General features: G+C 45.0%; 1 protein-coding gene across 1 annotated transcript in view; it reads left to right on the top strand.

The window, feature by feature from the left end:
- CHRNA4 (cholinergic receptor nicotinic alpha 4 subunit) overlaps positions 1-12,500 on the top strand; it is a 128,987-nt gene that overhangs the window by 85,651 nt on the left and 30,836 nt on the right. Inside the window, exon 5 of the mRNA XM_058174285.1 lies at positions 2,504-3,881. Within this exon, the coding sequence (XP_058030268.1) occupies positions 2,504-3,881 (1,378 nt within the window). The remainder of the gene's footprint in view (positions 1-2,503; positions 3,882-12,500) is intronic.

Here is a 12,500-nt window from a genome sequence, read left to right as displayed (position 1 = left end):
ACTTCTTGGCCAAGTGTGATTGGACACACAAAGAATTTGTCTTTGCTGCATATGCTCTCAGTGTACTTGGGAGCCAGGGCTGTACAAAACTTGAAGTGTGTATGTGTGTTGTGTTTGTGTTTTGCTTTGGCAGTCATTTCCCACTGTGGATGGAAATGAATTAAGAAACTTTGCATCCTGATATTACACAAAGCAGAAGCGAAAAAGGCCAGAGATAGTAACTGTGAAGTAGGACTGCACGAAGCTTCAAATGTTTGTGTGTATGTCTGTGCTTGTGTGTATTTGTGCTTTGCTTTGGCAGGGAATTTCCCACTCTGTGTGTGTGTGTGTGTGTGTATGTGTGTGCTTTATTTTCACAGAGCTTTCCCACTGTGGATGGGAATAAATTATGAAAATTTGCCCTGGCATCATCATACACAGCACAAACAAAATAATTGGGAGCTAAGGCTGTATGAAACTTGAAGTGTTTTCATGTGTGTGTGTGTTTTGCGTTTGTGCTTTTCTTTGGCAGTCATTTCCCACTGTGGATGGAAATGAATTACGAAACTTTGCGTCCTAGTATCACACAAAGCAGGGACACGGTGGCTCAGTGGCTAAGATGCTGAGCTTGTTGATAGAAAGGTCTGCAGTTCAGCGGTTCGAATCCCTAGTGCTGCGTAACGGGTTGAGCTCCCGTGACTTATCCCAGCTTCTGCCAACCTAGCAGTTCGAAAGCATGTAAAAAATGCAAGTAGACAAATAGGGACCCCCTTTGGTGGGAAGGTAACAGCGTTCCTTGCGCCTTTGGCGTTGAGTCATGCCAGCCACATGACCACGGAGATGTCTTCGGACAGCGCTGGCTCTTCAGCTTTGAAACGGAGATGAGCACCACCCCCTAGAGTCGGGAACGACTAGCCCATATGTGCGAGGGAAACCTTTACCTTTACCTATCACACAAAGCAGAAGCGAAAAAGGCCAGAAATAGTAACTGTGAAGTAGGACTGCATGAAGCTTCAAGTGTTTGTGTGTATGACTGTGCTTATATGTATTTGTGCTTTGCTTTGGCAGGGATTTCCCACCATGGATGGGAATAAATTAGGAAAAATTTTACCCAGTGCTTCGGACATGGAGGGGAAAAAAAAATCTACTTGATGATAACCACTGATTTGGTGGCATCCCTAACTATTAGCTTACTCAGCCTTTTGATCTCTTTTGTTTTCAGCTGGCCAATATATCTCCCGTTAACGGAAGATGCGGCCAGGGCTTTAACTCACTGGAAACACAAAAGAGCTGAAAGTGATGGTGGCGGTGAGGATAATTCAGCATAGTTTATGGCTTTGGTGAATATTTCAGTAAAGATTGTTGATTGGACCGAGACTCAATCTGCAGCTTGAAAGTAGCAAGGGAAATGTAAACAATGAACCAACCATCCGTAGCCCATTTTTTTTTTCAGCCTGTCTGCCTGCTTATTTGCTGGGTCAGCCATAAGTGAATCAAAGCACACGAGAAACCCTCTTTCAGACGATCCAGTCAGTCAGAATAGAGCTGGGAGGGCCCTCGGAGGTCTTCTAGTCCAACCCCCTGCTCAAGCAGGAGACCCGATACCATTTAAGACAAAATGGCTGTCTGGTCTCTTCTTAAAAACCTCCAGTGATGAAGCGCCCACAGCTTATGGAGGCAAGCTGTTTAATTGTTCTTGCCTCCCAATCAGGAGGCTGTGAGTTCGATCCTAGGTAGAGGCAAATATTTCTCTCTCTGGCCACAACGAGACCTATATCTGCTGAACAAAACTCCACATTGGCGACAGGAAGGGCATCCGGCCAGTAAACGTTCAGCTCAGGGGTGAAATCCAGCAGGTTCTGGAGAACCGGTAGCGGAAATTTTGAGTAGTTCAGAGAACCAGCAAATACCACCTCTGGCTGGCCCCAGAATGGGGTGGGAATGGAGAGTTTTCAATATCCTTCTCCCAGGAGTGGGGAGGGAATGAGGATTTTGCAGTATCCTTCCCCTGCCATGCCCACCAAGTCACGCCCCCAGAACCAGTAGTAAAAAAAATTGGATTTCACCGCTGACTCAGCTCCATTCAGTTCCCCAGACTCCACCCTGCAAGGGATTATGGGGCTGTTAAAAGAAGATGATAATAGCTTGTCCTGCCCTCAGGTGCTTTGGAGCAGGGGTCTCCAACCTTGGCAACTTTAAGACTTGTGGACTTCAACTCCCAGAGTTCCTCAGCCAGCTAAGCTGGCTGAGGAACTCTGAGAGTTGAAGTCCACAGGTCTTAAGGTTGCCAAGGTTGGAGACCCCTGCTTTGGAGAATAGGCTGACTCCGTCTTCTATCCCATAATAAGTAGGATCCCAGCAGTAACTCTCGAGCCTTGGTACAGAAAAAGGCTTTCTCTTCCATGCAATACAAAACTCAAGAGGTTGCTTCTCTCCTCAATTAGTTTCCATCCATTGTTTCACACCTTGCTTTGGAAAATCCCCCAAAATCCACTCTGTATTTTCTTCTCCTTGCCCCCCACAGCGCCGATGGGGATTTCGCAGTCACCCACCTGACCAAAGCCCACCTCTTCTATGACGGTCGGATTAAATGGATGCCTCCTGCCATCTACAAAAGCTCCTGCAGCATCGACGTCACCTTCTTTCCCTTTGACCAGCAGAACTGCACCATGAAGTTCGGTTCGTGGACTTACGACAAGGCCAAGATAGATCTAGAAAGCATGCACCGCCATGTGGATCAGCTGGATTACTGGGAGAGCGGCGAATGGGTGATCATCAACGCCGTGGGCAACTACAACATCAAGAAGTACGAATGCTGTTCGGAGATCTATCCAGACATCACCTACTCCTTCATCATCCGGCGTCTCCCTCTGTTCTACACTATCAACTTGATTATTCCTTGTCTCCTGATCTCGTGTTTGACCGTCTTGGTCTTCTACTTGCCTTCTGAATGTGGGGAGAAGATCACCCTATGCATCTCTGTCCTGCTCTCCTTGACGGTCTTCCTTCTTCTCATTACCGAGATCATTCCCTCCACGTCCTTGGTCATCCCCTTGATTGGAGAGTACCTCCTCTTTACCATGATCTTCGTCACTTTGTCCATCATCATCACCGTCTTCGTGCTGAACGTCCACCATCGTTCTCCTCGGACCCACACTATGCCCGATTGGGTGCGAAAGGTTTTCCTTGATGTCGTCCCGCGCCTTCTCTTCATGAAACGCCCTTCGACAGTCAAGGACAACTGCAAGAAGCTCATCGAATCCATGCACAAAATAGCCAACTCGCAACGGTTTTGGTCGGAGACGGAAGTGGAACCCAACTTCATCACCTCGTCATCCAACAGCCCGCAGAGCAACGAACAGTCCCCTACGTCGTCCTTTGGAACCCAACTGGAGGACCAAAAAAGTCCGCAGCCGGTGTGTAAGTCACCCTCTGGCCAGTATTCGATGCTGCACCCAGAACCCATCCGAGGTAGTTGCACCTCACTCCAGCCTCCCAGTCACCCCCTTGGAGACCTCCAGTCTAGCTCAATGTGTAAAGGCCGGTCCTTAAGCGTCCAGCAGATGTACAGCAGCCCAGGAAAAGCAGAAGAAGGGACCATACGTTACCGATCCAAGAGCATCCAGTATTGCTACCTGCAAGAAGAAGCTTCCCAGACCAACGGCCAATCCAGTGGGTCACCAGCATCCCCACAGTGCCATCTGAATGTGGACCAGCCTAAAGCCAAAGCTACCCATTGTAAATGTAAATGTAAAAAGAAGGAATCTGCCAGCACTTCGGGACAAGGGAGCAAAACTCATAAGGAGCAACAGTTTTTGCTCATGTCACCTGCCTTGAAGTTAGCCGTGGAAGGCGTGCATTATATCGCAGACCACTTGAGAGCAGAAGACGCTGATTTCTCAGTAAGTAAAAATAAATAAAATTATGAGTCCCTTTTCCTCATCGCTTGCTCCTGGCAAGCCGAAAACTGAATGGATGGGACTTTTGATACCATTGAATTGTGCTTATAGAATTCATGTCTTGGGGGTGGAATGCAAAACATAAAATTAAGTTATGTTCAAGGGACCCCCAAATGAGTTTTTCCGACTCTCGTTAATTGCAGTGTTTCAGGAGATGAATTTTGAGGATGGGACTGTTGTGCACAATCCGGTTGAAGGGGTGTGTTCTCTGTGCTCAAATTTGGTCCCCAAAGAAATTATGGCAATGTGGGGATGTGGACATGAGCCCCTCCCCCAGCGATTAGTTAAATAATGAAACCATCAAAGTTATATATAAGAGTCCTGTGATAGTAAGATGGGCAGCATATAAATTTGAGAAGGAAGGAAGGAAGGAAGGAAGGAAGGAAGGAAGGAAGGAAGGAAGGAAAAGAAAAAAGGAAGGAAGGAGAAAGAAAGAAGAAAAAGAAAGAAAGAAAGAAAGAAAGAAAGAAAGAAAGAAAGAAAGAACAAGGAAGGAAGGAGAGAGAAAGAATAGAATAGAATAGAATAGAATAGAATAGAATAGAATAGAATAGAATAGAATAGAATTTTGATTAGCCAAGTGTGATTGGACACACAAGGAATTTGTCTTTGGTGCATATGCTCTCAGTGTACATAAAAGAAAAGATACGTTCATCAAGAATCATAAGGTACAACACTTAATGATAGTCATAGGTTACAAATAAGCAATCAGGAAACAATCAATATCAATATCAATCGTAAAGATACAAGCAACAAAGTTACAGTCATACAGTCATAAGTGGAAGGAGATGGGTGATGGGAATGATGAGAAGATTAATAGTAGTGCAGATTTAGTAAATAGTTTGACAGTGTTGAGGGAATTATTTGTATAGCAGTTCAGGAAAAAACTGTTCTTGTGTCTAGTTGTTCTGGTGTGCAGTGCTCTATAGTGTCGTTTTGAGGGTAGGAATTGAAAGAGTTTATGTTCAGGATGCGAGGGGTCTGTAAATATTTTCACAGCCCTCTTTTTGACTTGTGCAGTATACAGGTCCTCAATGGAGGGCAGGTTGGTAGCAATTCTTTTTTCTGGAGTTTTCTGGAGTTCTAATTATCCTCTGTCTTATTGGGTTTCAGAATCAAACCAGACAGTTATAGAGGTGCAAATGACAGACTCAATAATTCCTCTATAGAACTGTATCAGCAGCTCCTTGGGCAACTCGGAGCTTTCTGAGTTGGCGCAGAAAGAACAGTCTTTGTTGTGCTTTTCTGATGACGTTTTTGATGTTGGCTGTCCATTTTAGATCTTGCGATATGGTAGAACTTAGAAATTTGAAGGTTTCTACTGTTGATACTGTGTTGTCTGAAATTGTGGGAGGTGGAAGTATGGAGAAGTTTCTCCTAAAGTCTGCCACCATTTCTATGGTTTTGAGTGTGTTCAGTTCCAGATTGCTTAGGTTTAGGTTTAGGTTTATTAGATTTCTATACCACCCTTCTCCTGAAGGACTCAGGGCGGTTCACAGCCAACATAAAAACAGAATTCACAATAGTCATAAATAAATTAAAAACAATATAAAAATCTAATTAAATTTTGGCTAACAATTAAGAATTTTTAAAATCAAATAATAAAACCCCAATTAAAAAACAACACATTACACATTAGGCCAGCCCTACGCGATGAAACAATAGGGTCTTGAGCTCGCGTCGGAAGGTCCGGAGGTCGGGGAGTGATCATAACCCCGGAGGAAGTTTGTTCCAGAGGGTAGGAGCCCCCACAGAGAAAGCTCTCCCCCTGGGGGTCGCCAGCCGACATTGTTTGGCTGACGGCACCCTGAGGAGACCCTCCCTGTGGGAGTGCACAGGTTGATGGGAGGCTACCGGTGGCAGCAGGCGGTCCCATAAATACCCCAGTCCTAAGCCATGGAGCGCTTTAAAGGTGGTTACCAACACCTTGAATTGCACCCGGAAGACCACCGGCAACCAGTGCAGCCTGCGCAGGAGAGGTGTTATATGGGAGCCACGAGTGGCTCCCTCTATCATCCGCGCAGCCACATTCTGGACCAGTTGGAGCCTCCGGGTGCCCTTCAAGGGGAGCCCCATGTAGAGAGCGTTACAGTAGTCCAGGCGGGCATGAGTGACCGTGCACAAGGCATCCCGGTCTATGAAGGGGCGCAACTGGGGAATCAGGCATACCTGATAAAAGGCCCTCCTGGCGACGGCCGTCATGTGATCTTCAAACGACAGCCGAGTATCCAGGAGAACACCCAAGTTGTGAACCCTCTCCATAGGGGCCAATGACTCGGCACCAACAGCTGAGTCGCATCACGAGGTGAGTTGTTCAACCTCCTATCTGTATGTGGATTCATCATTGTCTTGAATGAGACCGATCACTGTTGTGTCATCTGCGAACTTCAGTAGTTTAACAGATGGATCGTTAGAATGCAGTCAATGGTATACAGAGAGAAGAGAAGTTAGGAGAGCACAAAGCCTTGGGGGGTCCTTGTGCTGAACTAAAGTCTACAAAGAGGACCCTTGCATAGGTCTTTGGAGTTTCAAGATGTTGTAGGATGTAGTGCAAAACCATATTAATAGCATCATCTATTTGCTCAGTATTGAGCTATTTGCTCAGAGTGCAAATTTCAAGGGGTCTAACAGCGGATCTGTGATGGTTTTCAAGTGGGACAGCACTAGCCTTTTAAAAGGTTTTCATGGCTACAGATGTTAGAGCAACTGGTCTGTAGTCATTCAGTTCCTTGATGGTGGGCTTCTTCGGCACTGGGATGATAGTAGAACGTTTAAAGCAAGAAGGAACACAGCACATCTCTAGTGATTTATTGAAGATTCAGGTGAAAATGGGGGCCAATTGGTCAGCACAGTCTTTTAAACAGGAAGGAGTTATCTTGTCTGGGCCTGAAGCTTTTCCTGGCTTTTGTCTGTGAAATAAGCCCTGCACTTCCTTTTCTGTGATCACGAGGGGTTGTGAACCCAATGGGATGGGGTCAGTTGTAGGAGGCTTGGCTGTTGTTGGTGTGTCTGAGATGGGGGTTGTGGAGATAGGTGGCTGTAGTTTCCTTTCAAACCTGCAGTAAAACACGTTCAGGTCATCTGGCAGTTGTTGATTTCCTTCAGCCTGGGAAGGAGGTTTGCCATAGCCGGTGATATTTTTAAGAGTTTTCCACATGTTTGCTGGTTCATTTGTTGAGAACTGATTCTTTAGCTTTTCAGAGTAGCTTCTTTTTGCTGCTCTGATCTCCCTTGTTAATACATTTCTGGCCTGATTGTACAGCATTTTATCACCTTTTCTGTAGACTTCCTCTTTGGAACAATGTAGGTGCTTAAGTTTAGCTGTGAACCAAGGTTTGTTGTTACTGTATATTCGCAAGTTCCTGGTCTTCACATAGGTCTTCACAGAAGCTGACATACAATGTTACAGTATCTGTGAGTTCATCCAAGTCTGCAGATGTATCTTCAAAAATATTCCAATCAGTGGAGTCAGAGCAAGCCTGTAGCTTTAACTTTGCTTCCTCAGTCCAAGTTTTCACTGATTTAATTGTTGGTTTTGTGGTTTTAAGTCTGCCTGTAAGTACAAGGTGAATCATGCAATGATCAGAGTGTCCCACAGCTGTTCACGGTAAAGACCAATAAGCATCTTTTAGTGTTGTGTAGCAATGGTCTAAAGTATTCTTGCCTCTAGTGGGACAATTGACATGCTGAAAGTATTTTGGTAGCTTTTTCCTTAAGTTTGCCTTGTTTAGATCTCCCAAAATAATGGCCAGTGAATAAGAAGGATAAGTGATAACACTACAGCCATACACCACGGGTAAATATACGTTAGACAGATCTGCAAGAATTAGTTGTTCATCAGAGTTATCGCACAAGGGAAGAAACTAAGCCTGTATCTAGTTGGTTTCACCTGCAATGCCCAGTAGCGCCATCCCAAGGGGAGGAGTTGAAATAGTTTATGTCCAGGATGTGAAGGGTCAACAGATGTCTTCTCAGCCCTCCTCCTGAACCGCGCAGTTCAGGTGGTCCTCAATTTATGACCACCACTGAGTCCAACATTTATGTTGTTAAGTGAGAAATGTATTAAGTGAGTTTTGCTCCGTTTTACAACTTTTCTTGCCACACTTGTTAACCGAATCACAGCAGTCGATATTTATTTATTTATTTATTTTGTCACAACAATATATGTAGGTATCATACAAAAAGATTATATAGTAAATAAACATATATATATATGGGTAAATATAAGGAGGTATAAGCATATATATAGGAAGGAGAAAAGAAAAAAAAACAAAAAACAATAGGACAGGAACGGTAGGCACGTTTGTGCACTTATGCATGCCCCTTATGGTCCTCTTAGGAATGGGGTGAGGTCAATAGTAGAAAGTTTTTGGATAAAACTTTTAGGATTATGGGAAGAGAGCACAGAGTCAGGTAAAGTATTCTAAGCACTGATGATTCTGTTACAGAAGTCATATTTTCTGCAATCTAGATTAAAGCGGTTGACATTAAGTTTAAATCTATTAGTTGCTCTTGTATTATTGCAATTAAAGCTGAAGTAGTCTTTGACAGGAAGGACATTACAATAGATGATTCTGTGAGTTAAACTTAGGTCTTGCCGAAGGCGACGGAGTTCCAAGTTTTCTAAGCCTAGGATTTCAAGTCTAGTGGGATAAGGTATTTTGTTGTTTTCAGAGGAATGGAGAACTCTTCTTGTAAAATATTTCTGGACATGTTCAATTGTATTGATGTCAGAGATGTGGTGAGGGTTCCAAACAGGTGAGCTGTATTCTAGAATTGGTCTTGCAAATGTTTTATATGCTCTGGTTAGTAGTGTGGTGTTTTTGGATCCTCATTTTACCTACCTTATAAAGGATGGAAGGTTGAGTCAACCTTGGGCCTGGGGGGACTTGAACTTGCAGTAATTGCAAGCAGCTGTGTTAATAACAGACAGACTTAGTCTGTTGAACTACCAGAGGCCCTAACTTCAAACGGTCCCTAAATGAGCTGTTGTAAGTGGAGGATTAACTCTATACAGATCTTCTGTGGAAGATTTCTTAGGAACCAGGTGGACAACCTAGAGTCCTAGTGGACAACCATTTAGATGTGAGCCAGCAGTGTGCAGCAGCTGCCAAAAAAGCCAACACAGTTCTGGGCTGCATAAACAGAGGGATAGAATCAAGATCACGCGAAGTGTTAATACCACTTTATAATGCCTTGGTAAGGCCACACTTGGAATATTGGATTCAGTTTTAGTCGCCACGATGTAAAAAAGATGCTGAGACTCTAGAAAGAGTGCAGAGAAGAGTAACAAAGATGATTAGGGAACTGGAGGCTAAAACATATGAAGAACAGTTGCAGGAACTGGGTATGCCTAGTTTAATGAAAAGAAGGACTAGGGGAGACATGATAGCAGTGTTCCAATATCTCAGGGGTTGCCACAAAGAAGAGGGAATCAAGCTATTCTCCAAAGCACCTGAGGGTAGAACAAGAAGCAATGGGTGGAAACTAATCAAGGAGAGAAGCAACTTAGAACTAAGGAGAAATTTCCTGACAGTTAGAACAATTAATCAGTGGAACAACTTGCCTGCAGAAGTTCCGAATGCTCCAACACTGGAAATTTTTAAGAAAATGTTGGATAGCCATTTGTCTGAAATGGTGTAGGGTTTCCTGCCTGGGCAGGGGGTTGGACTAGAAGACCTCCAAGGTCCCTTCCAACTCTGTTATTATGTTATGATGGTAGAATGTTTGAAGCACGAAGGCTGCAGCTGGGACAAAAATTCTGAGGTTGCATCTGCCTATCCTGTCAAATGCCTTTCGGCCTCTCGGCTGGAAATAAATCAACGACCCTTCTATCGTAACCTTCTCACCCAGCTTTCTTGCTGATGTTCGCCCCCTGGCCCAAGGATCTCTTGGCCTCCTTCTTCTAATTTATTTTTTTCTAACTTGGCGTCTTTCTCCGTTTTCTTGGTGGTTTCTTGGCTCTGTTTTCTCCGTCTTTCCAGCTGCTGTAACTTACCCTTGGATGACTCGGGCTTTAGATATTTTTTTTTTCTGGCTCTACATGTAACACGCTCCACTCTGCTGTGACATTTTCAGCAGGAGGAAAATATCAGGAGAGGCTAGAGAAGATCATTTGAACACTTTGGAAGTTAAAGAAACGGGTAGCCCTCGGCTTATGACCACGGTGGAGGGCAAAATTTCCTTGGTTGCTAAGTAAGACGGTTGTTAAGTGAGTTTTGCCCCATTTTACGAGCTTTCCTGACACGGTTGTTAAGCGAATCATTTCGGTTGTTGTTAGTAACAAGGGGGTTAAGTGAATTCGGCTTCCCCATTAACCTAGCTTTAACAGATTAACAGAGTTAGAAGGGACCTTGTAGGTCATCTAGTCCAACCCCCACCCCCGGCCAAGCAGGAGACCCTACACCATTTCTGACAGATGGCAGTCCAGTCTCTTCTTGAAAGTCTCAAGCGATGAAGCTCCCACAACTTCTGAAGGCAACTTGGTTGGTGGCTCTCACTGTCAGAAAATTTCTCCTTATTTCCAGGTTGAATCTCTCTCCTTGTCAGTTTCCATCCGTGATTCCTTATCTACCCTTCAAGTGCTTTGGAAAATAGCTTGACTCCCTCCTCCCTGTGGCAGCCCCTCAAATATTGGAAGATGGTTATCATGTCTCCCCTGGGCCTTCTCGTCACTAGACTAGCCAGTTCCTGCAACTGTTCATCATATGTTTTAGCCTCCAGTCCCCTAATTGTCCTGGTTGCTCTTCTCTGCACTCTTTCTAGAGTCTCAACATCTTTTTTTATAGTGTGGTGACCAATACTGGATGCAGTACTCTAGACATGGTCTTACTAAGGCTTTATAGAGTGGTATTAGTACCTCATGTGATCTTGACTGAATCCCTCTGTTAATGCAATTTATGATTGCATTGACTTTTTTAGCTTCACACTGTTGGCTCATATTTAACTGGTTGTTCACTCTTGTCAGATGGTCGCAAAAGGGGATCACTTAGAAAATAGAATAATAGAGTTGGAAGGGACCTCAGCGGTCTTCTAGTCCAGGGCCTCCAACCTTGGCAACTTTAAGCCTGGTGGACTTCAACTCCCAGAATTCCCCAGCCTGCTTTGCTGGCTGGGGAATTCTGGGAATTGAAGTCCGCCAGGCTTAAAGTTGCCAAGGTTAGAGACCCCGGTTCTAGTCCAACCCCCTGCTTGAGCAAGAGACCCTTTACCAATTCAGCTAGAGATGATTGAAAGCCTCCAGTGATGGACCACCTACAACTTCTAAAAGCAAGGTTTATTTTCTCACCGTTGGGAAATTCCTCCTTAGTTCTGGGTTGCTTCTCTCCTTGGTTAATTTCTATCCATTGCTTCTTGCCCTGCCGTCTGGTGCTTTGGAAAACAAGAAACAATGGATGGAAACCAACCAAGGAGAAAAGCAACCCAGAACTAAGGAGGAATTTCCCAAGGGTGAGAGCAATCAAACAATGGAGTAGCTCGCCTTCCGAAGTTATTTGACCAAAGATACTGCAACTGTGATACATACATGCCAATTGGCAAGTATCTGAATTTTGATCATGTTACCATGGGGATGCTGCAAGGGTCGGAAGTTCGAAAAACGGTCACTTTTTCAGTGCCTTTGTAACTTTGAATGGTCTCTAAATGAACTGTTGTAAGTTGAGGACTATCTTTAGATGGGTAATGCCTATAGATCAGGGGTCTCCAGCCTTGGCAACTGTTGTGCCTCGTCCTTCCTCCTCTCCTCAGCCAGGCCCCTCCCATCTCCTCCCGGGCCTGCTATCAGATTCAGAGTCTGATAATGAAGATGAATGGCCTGCCATGCCTCCAGCCCCCAGCCCTGGCCCCATGGCCGGACAGGATGTCAGGAATGAACAAACAAACCTCATTCCTACAGCGTGTGAGCAGGGAGCCAGCCACATGCTGGAATTACCGGCAGTAGATCCAGTGGAAGAGAATTCATAGTGGGAGGATCCCCGCTTCCGGAGATCTGAGAGGCGACATCAGCAGAAGGAAGGGAGGGGCAGGCCTGGATAAGCGCTGAGTCATGGAGCCGCACCCCACAGCCTATATAAAGGACCAGCTTGAGTCAAGCAACTTTGAGTCAAGCAAAGTCTCCTTTAGTTTGCTGAAGTCACAACTTGGATTCTTGCCTGCCCTGAGAAATCTGAAAGGAATTTGGCAAAGCTGCAGATGCTTCGTGGCCACGCTTGATACGGACTTCCTAGACCCGGTCGTCGGAGGGGGAGTGGGACACGACAGCAACTTTAAGCCTGGTGGACTTCAACTCCCAGAAGCTTTGCTGGCTGGGGTATTCTGGGAGTTGAAGTCCGCCAGGCTTAAAGTTGCCAAGGTTAGAGACCCCGGTTCTAGTCCAACCCCCTGCTTGAGCAAGAGACCCTTTACCAATTCAGCTAGAGATGATTGAAAGCCTCCAGTGATGGACCACCTACAACTTCTAAAAGCAAGGTTTATTTTCTCACCGTTGGGAAATTCCTCCTTAGTTCTGGGTTGCTTCTCTCCTTGGTTAATTTCTATCCATTGCTTCTTGCCCTGCCGTCTGGT

This window comes from Ahaetulla prasina, chromosome 3 (genome assembly GCF_028640845.1).
Source record: "Ahaetulla prasina isolate Xishuangbanna chromosome 3, ASM2864084v1, whole genome shotgun sequence".
In the NCBI taxonomy this organism is placed as follows: Eukaryota; Metazoa; Chordata; class Lepidosauria; order Squamata; family Colubridae; genus Ahaetulla; species Ahaetulla prasina.
The sequence above is the reverse complement of the archived record's forward strand: the minus strand, read 5'-3'. Positions and strand labels throughout refer to the sequence as shown.